At 29.4% G+C, this 6,472-nt stretch overlaps 2 protein-coding genes across 2 annotated transcripts; one reads left to right on the top strand and one right to left on the bottom strand.

Moving 5' to 3' along the window:
• Positions 1 to 243: 243 nt before the first annotated feature.
• Positions 244 to 3,967, bottom strand: LOC112785175 (uncharacterized). The gene is made up of 4 exons (XM_025828620.3): positions 3,684 to 3,967; positions 3,399 to 3,524; positions 2,579 to 3,297; positions 244 to 1,222 (listed from the first exon to the last, which is right to left on the bottom strand). The coding sequence occupies exons 3-4, from the start codon at positions 3,286 to 3,288 to the stop codon at positions 1,039 to 1,041; spliced, it is 894 nt and encodes a 297-aa protein (XP_025684405.1). The 5' UTR covers positions 3,289 to 3,297; positions 3,399 to 3,524; positions 3,684 to 3,967; the 3' UTR covers positions 244 to 1,038.
• Positions 3,968 to 5,120: 1,153 nt separating this feature from the next.
• Positions 5,121 to 6,159, top strand: LOC112785176 (protein CHLORORESPIRATORY REDUCTION 7, chloroplastic). The gene is made up of 3 exons (XM_025828621.2): positions 5,121 to 5,402; positions 5,539 to 5,669; positions 5,751 to 6,159. The coding sequence occupies exons 1-3, from the start codon at positions 5,348 to 5,350 to the stop codon at positions 6,021 to 6,023; spliced, it is 459 nt and encodes a 152-aa protein (XP_025684406.1). The 5' UTR covers positions 5,121 to 5,347; the 3' UTR covers positions 6,024 to 6,159.
• The last annotated feature ends 313 nt before the right edge of the window (positions 6,160 to 6,472 follow it).

Below are 6,472 nucleotides of genomic sequence, written 5' to 3'. Positions count from 1 at the left end.
AATTATCCGAATCGAACCAATCCGTTTTTAATCGGTTTGGTTTGGTTCAGATACATACACAAAAAAAATACAAATTCGAACAAAACTGAACCAATTATATTTTAATCAGTTCGATTCTAATTTCATCTTGAACCCGAATCAAACCGATTTGTGCTCACCCCTACTAATCGAAGTATGGACTATGGAGTATAGCAATTTTCTTAGTTAAAATCTCTCACTGCTAGACCAATCCTACGCTACACCCGAAAATAAGAAAAAGAATAACAATAGACTAAATCGTATTACAATATCTAAATCCGAAATTAACTTAATCATGGCAATTGATCAATTTCCATCCTAATCCTATTTGGATAGAAAATTCATGTAACAATCATGTAAACTATTACTACAACTCTACAAGTATAGACATTCATGATTCATGGACACAAAAAAAAAAAAAAAAAAAGAAAGAAGAAAAAACACTATATATATACTATTTCTTTGATCACATTCTCTCCCACCAAACAAAATCTAAGGAAAGTGGGAGGAAAAAAATGTAAAGCTTGGCAGGATAATCAGATTCTCTTCCTTGATCTTCATCCTCCATCATTTTGAAATCTTGGTAAGTGTGTTAAAACATAAATACAGAGATTCTGATAATAGAAAGACTGAGAAGAGAAGCAAACAAAATATTTTTGTTTTGATACAAAACTTGTTCAATTTTCTGCCTCTTCAAAAACTTGTTCAGAGGCGAAACATTGGAGATACAATTTTTTTTTTTTTTTAATTTTGTCTCAATCGTAGTTTCTAGATTCATAATACAAACAAAGAAATAGACCAAATACTTTTGTTTAGTACAAAATTTGTTCAATTTTCTACCTCCCAAACATTTTTTTTCTATCTTTTCTCAATCTTAATCTCTTATTGCTGTTGTTTTAAGACACTTACCATCAAAATCAAGCATTGCATTTGCATATGTTAAAAGGTGGCACTCTTAAACAGGGGCAGAGTCATTTAATGTTTTTCTGTTTCAACATCATTTTGAAGACTTATCATCTGTCAGAAACATGAGAAGCAAAAACAGCAATATCTTCCACCTTGTTTTGATGCCTTTTTAGCTTTTGGAGGAGGAGGAGGCCGCGGCGGCGATGATTTCTCTGGCTGCTGTTGTTGCTTTTCAGTTTTTTCATGCATTTCTGATTCTACTGTTGAAGAACTTATTCTTTCTCCATTATTTGTTAATCTAAAAGAAATCAGGAAAAGAAAGCTATGGTTAATAGTAGGAAATTTTACCCTTTTGTAATGTTTAGAATTTTTTTGAAGAATATAATTTAAACAAAAATATAAATGAAACTGAAATAATTTCAAACTGCTAAAAAATATTATCCAAAATTTAACCTTGAGAAGGTACAGGTAACACCATGAATTGTCAAATAAATAGTTGCATATCTAATCATTTGTGCTATAACTAGTGATGGATTAATTCTTATAATAAGATATTAAACTTTAATTCTTATAACTGGAATTCATGTGTTACTAGCAAAACTCCAAGAGGTTAGTTAGGAGTTGGAGTTTGCATGTAGCAGTATCCTTAGTTAACTGAAATTCCAGCTAGGAAGAATATCTACTTGATTTCAATCATGTTTACTTAATAGCTTTTTGTTGTATTACTTAGAACTGGTAGTACTACTCGTACCTGTGGTTATTCAATCTGTAAAGAATATGATCAGATTCGGGTGTTAAGTCAATTTTATCCGTTCAACCCATATTTTTAAAATATAATGTCTATGTTCATAAAAATATATACTTACAATGAAAGAGCGAAGATTTTAATCTAAGTTTTTCTGTTATATAAACACTTATTGGTTCTGCTAAGAAACCAATTAGGAGGGTAGCCAACTAGAACCAACTAATTAAAAAACAAGAGGTCTGTTATAAAAAAGAAAAACAATTTTCTATTATTTTAATTTTTCGAATTTTAAAACAACTTAGATTGTAATTAGTTCCTAGACTTTTTCATACTTAATCTAACCTAATAATTCAATTTGTTAATAATACATAAATAATATTGATATTATAAAAATATAGAAAGACTAAATATTGTATTTGAATGAAAGTAAATTTATTTTTTTACTGACCCAAGTAAAGAAATTTAGGATATAATAGACTAAAATTTTAAAAAATTTAAATTCATGAATAAAATTAGGGTAAAACTTAGAGAGTGCTAAGGACGAATAAGTTTTGTGATTTGTAGTTATCAATTAGTCATTATTGGTGTTTTTAATGGTATGAGATTTTATCCAATGATACGAGATTACTCATTTTTCTTTTGCTAGTTAAGTGCTGCTCAAATTTTAATAAAAATACTGGTCCTAAACTTTCTCTAAAACTTAAATCCTATCTTATCCTACTCATTATCATTGCTATACTATTACTACATGACATAGCATTCATATTAAAAAATGCAATTAACCTTTTCAGTAATGTGTTTTATTGGAAAAATTTCCCTAAATCCTGTGTATATTATATAATATATACTCGAGATTATGCATAACAACACATAATAAAGCTGATATGATATGATGAAAGTGTTTCTTACATCGGAAACTGAAACGAACGACCGCTCTCCATGGATCTGTAAGACACAATAGGGACATTATTTGCTTCTTTACTATGATGATCCATTGTTGTTTTGTCCAATACTTTTGTCTCAACTTTTCTTGATTCCTCATCATTCTTATGCTCATGCTTTTCCAAATCAAGAACCACGCTTCTGTCCGACGAATCCGACGAGTCGGAGTTTCTGTTGTTGTTTTCTTCATAACTCACTTCCTGAACAGTTGGCAATGGCATGGAAACATTGTAAAGTTCCCCGGATTTGTTATTATTATTGTTCATTGCAAAAGAAATGTCCCTAGTTATGAAACTCCCATTCCCTAATCGGATACTAAACAAAGATTCATTTGATGCAACACTCCATTGTTCGTTAGGATTTGATTTACCGAACACAGATGCTGGAATTCTGTTCGGATCATAACCGCTTTCCATTGTGTAATGAGATGGAGACTGTGCAGTTGAAGCACCCGTGTAGCTCCATACGGGAGAATCATATACATGTAGATCATAACTATGTTCGAAACTATTTCTATTTCCCCGTTCTTCTCTATCGTCAGGATCTAATGACGATTCTGACGATAGAGAAGAGACAGAATATCTCTTAATAGAATCCACGTCGCTGTCGCTGTCGTCGTCGTCTCCCTTTAGGTTAACTTGCACTTTTAGTTTCTTGCTACTTCCTTTGTTATCCATTTGAGAACTCTACAAAAGCAAGATAAGTAGCAATGTTAGATGATATTGAAGAGAATAAAGCAATTCTTGTAAAATGTAACATATATACATTTGTAACAAAAAGGAGTTACCAAGGTTTTTGAGTTCTTTTGAGGAGGCACAACAATGAAATTGTGTGTATCTTTTGTTCTAATTTCTTATTTTTTTTTTATACATAAAGGCACATATATAAGAGCTGCAAGATATTAGACATCCTTCTGCAACAAGAAATTAAATTGAATTATCATTGACTTGTAACATTTTATCTTACATTGAAAAAATGAAAATAAAATAAAAAAGCTAACATGTAAGCAATGATCTTATTGTAAAAATTAAACACCGAATAAAAAAAACTAAGGTAATGCTATGAAGCTTACTCAAATATTCATAATTGAATCTTTTAACCTTGCAGCTTCAAATTATAATTGATTCGTTCAAATCAATTCAACATGAAGGTGAATTGCAAGGACCCAGAAAAGAGATTAACCTTTTTTGGGCCCCCAAATTAGAAGAAGATGGAAAATGACAATAATGAAAAATTAAGCATGAAAATTTTGAGGAAGAGAAGGTCAAACATGAAATGGTCCCAAAGGTTAATTAAGGTTTAAAAACTGGGTTTTGGGGATAACGTTCTGTTAATGAAGAAAACGCAGAAAAAACTAAAGTGGTCAAATGATAAAAATAGTCAGAGAGAGGTTCCCGGGATCTTATACACTTATATAGCAATGTGATTGTCAATTTACTAAATTGGGTCACTCTCACAGCCTCTTTATGCAAATAAAAATAAAAATAACAAAAATAAGTTATGATATATATAATAATTGATTAACTTTCCATGATTTTAATTGCTTTTAAATCTATCCATATAGATATGGATCATCACCTAAAGCAATGACGAGCATGGTGAACCATCAGCCACGTCATTATGCCACCACTTAAAACTTGCATTAGGAAAAGCCAAAAATAGGCAAGGTATAATGTCAAAGATTTGTCACCACTGAGAAGAATACTAAACATAGTCTAGATTCAGTTCATTTCTACCAATTCAAGTGTGTGTTTTTTCTCTAGAACTATGTCATTTGCATTCCCTCTAGAAAAGGACTAGTAGGACGTATGATGTCGGGTAGGGTAGAATTTATATTTTATTTTAATTTTATTTGTAAGTTTAATAATTTATTTATTAAAATTTAAATTTTTTTTAATTTTAATTTGTTATAATTTAAAGTTTTTTTTTACTTGATTTTATTCAATTTTATTCATAATAAATTAATTTTTTAATCAAATATAATATTTAATTATTTTATATTTTATATTTTATAAATATACTAATAAAATAAAAAAGATAAATTAAGTCTATATTAAAATTAAAAATAACAAAAATATAATGAGATCCATGTTAAAATTAAAAAACAGGAATAATATAGATTTGATTTTCATCAACTTTATTTTATATGTATAATAATTTATTAATTTTTAATTATATATTATAATATATTAAGACTATTTTGCTCTGAACGAGACATATTGCGGGTCGAGTTGTCAATCCTATCTAAACAGGTCAGATTAGATACTCGCGGATAAAGTTAGTATTGCCAATCCTAAAAAGGAGTAAAATTTAGAAGATTATTGGAATAAAGTGAATATATTAATTTTATTTTAATTAATTATTTTTTATTATTTTTTTGAATATAAAAACTAAGGATTAATTTATTTTTTTAAAGTTAAAAATTAATTTATGTTTCTATTTTACTAGAAACTAATTTGTCAAACATTTAAAAAAATATAAAAATTTTGACTCTTTTTAGGACTAGTTTGTTGAATGCAATATCACGTTCTGAAACTTTGAGAAGAGGACAAGGTGTAGAAAAGGACAATGCTGAAGATATGTTAAGAATGGAGGGTAATTTAGAGAAGCATAACAAAAGAAGTTATCCATAGATAGATTTTGTGATTGTAAATGTTCCTATGTTTATCATCATCTATATCAGAAAAAGGATGATAACCAAAAACTATGAATGAAACTTAGATCAAAATAGTTGCTATGGTAGGAGTTTTGCAGTCTCAGCTCTTCAATGTTAGAGTCCACACCTTAACTTGTAAGTTATGCTCTTATGTATTTTGGTCTTTGACCTTTGTTCAAAACATAACTGTATTAGTGTTGATCTTTGTTTTTATATTATGTACATTTTTGAATCCATTATGTATGATTTTTTGTTTCTTTCTCTTTTGCAGCCAGAACAAAATGCCTCATTCCAAATCCAATAATGCATACAACTTCACGAGGCCTAATTACATGTTTTGATGGTACTTCAATCCATCACAAAATGCCTCAAGTTCCAAGTGATTGCAGAAGTATTACAAAGGTATAAATAAATATACTAAGATTTCATATTCACAGCTGTTCAAGTAAATTTATAACACACTAAAAATAAAATTCCTATAAGGTATTTGGGCTGCGGCGAAGAAGGGCGAATGAGAGGACTGAAACTTATGTGCTGTTAGAACCAGGGCAGGAAGAGAAGTTTGTTTCTGAGGAAGAACTTAAGGTCAAGTTGAAAGGGTGGCTTGAAAATTGGCCTGGCAAGTCTCTTCCTCCTGATCTGGCGCGATACGAGAACATCGACGATGCTGTTTCATTTTTAATAAGATCTGTTTGTGAACTTCAGATTCATGGAGATATTGGCTCAATTCAATGGTACGAGGTTCGTTTGGAGTGAACAGATAGATGGTGTAAAATCATTCTCATCAAATATAAAAAATACAATACTCTCTCTGTTACTTAAATTTTGTAACGCATTTATTAATTGTTGTAGTAATTAATAAATATTAAATAAGATAAAGTTTAGTTTTTTTTTATCTTCTTAGCATTATCGTTTTTATTAGACTATATTTATAAAATGATCAATTAGTTAATAATAATAATTAAATGCTAGTTAGTTATCTTTCTTTCTCCTGTTAGCACGTGTATGCATATGTATAATATACTTCTAGGAAAATGATCATCTCCAGTTTTTTTAACAATTGATAGAATACACTGTAATTTGATTCTATGAGTGAGACCAAAAATAAATAAGAGAGAGAGCAATGAATGGTTAGATTGAACACTTGATACCATCCAATTTTTTTCTCATTGGAAAGGATCCACTCCCTATACTTCTATAGTTCT

The sequence above is a fragment of the Arachis hypogaea genome, chromosome 20, assembly GCF_003086295.3.
Source record: "Arachis hypogaea cultivar Tifrunner chromosome 20, arahy.Tifrunner.gnm2.J5K5, whole genome shotgun sequence".
In the NCBI taxonomy this organism is placed as follows: Eukaryota; Viridiplantae; Streptophyta; class Magnoliopsida; order Fabales; family Fabaceae; genus Arachis; species Arachis hypogaea.
Note: the sequence above shows the minus strand (reverse complement) of the source record. Positions and strands in the feature narration are given on the sequence as shown.

Excerpts from the sequence above, each read along its gene's own strand:
- LOC112785175 (XM_025828620.3), bottom strand. The coding sequence starts at position 3,288 with ATGGATAACAAAGGAAGTAGCAAGAAACTAAAAGTGCAAGTTAACCTA. Across the intron at positions 1,223-2,578 it reads CGTTCGTTTCAGTTTCCGAT|ATTAACAAATAATGGAGAAA; the intron begins GTAAGAAACACT and ends GATTTCTTTTAG.
- LOC112785176 (XM_025828621.2), top strand. The coding sequence starts at position 5,348 with ATGGTAGGAGTTTTGCAGTCTCAGCTCTTCAATGTTAGAGTCCACACC. Across the intron at positions 5,403-5,538 it reads TAGAGTCCACACCTTAACTT|CCAGAACAAAATGCCTCATT; the intron begins GTAAGTTATGCT and ends TCTCTTTTGCAG. Across the intron at positions 5,670-5,750 it reads ATTGCAGAAGTATTACAAAG|GTATTTGGGCTGCGGCGAAG; the intron begins GTATAAATAAAT and ends AATTCCTATAAG.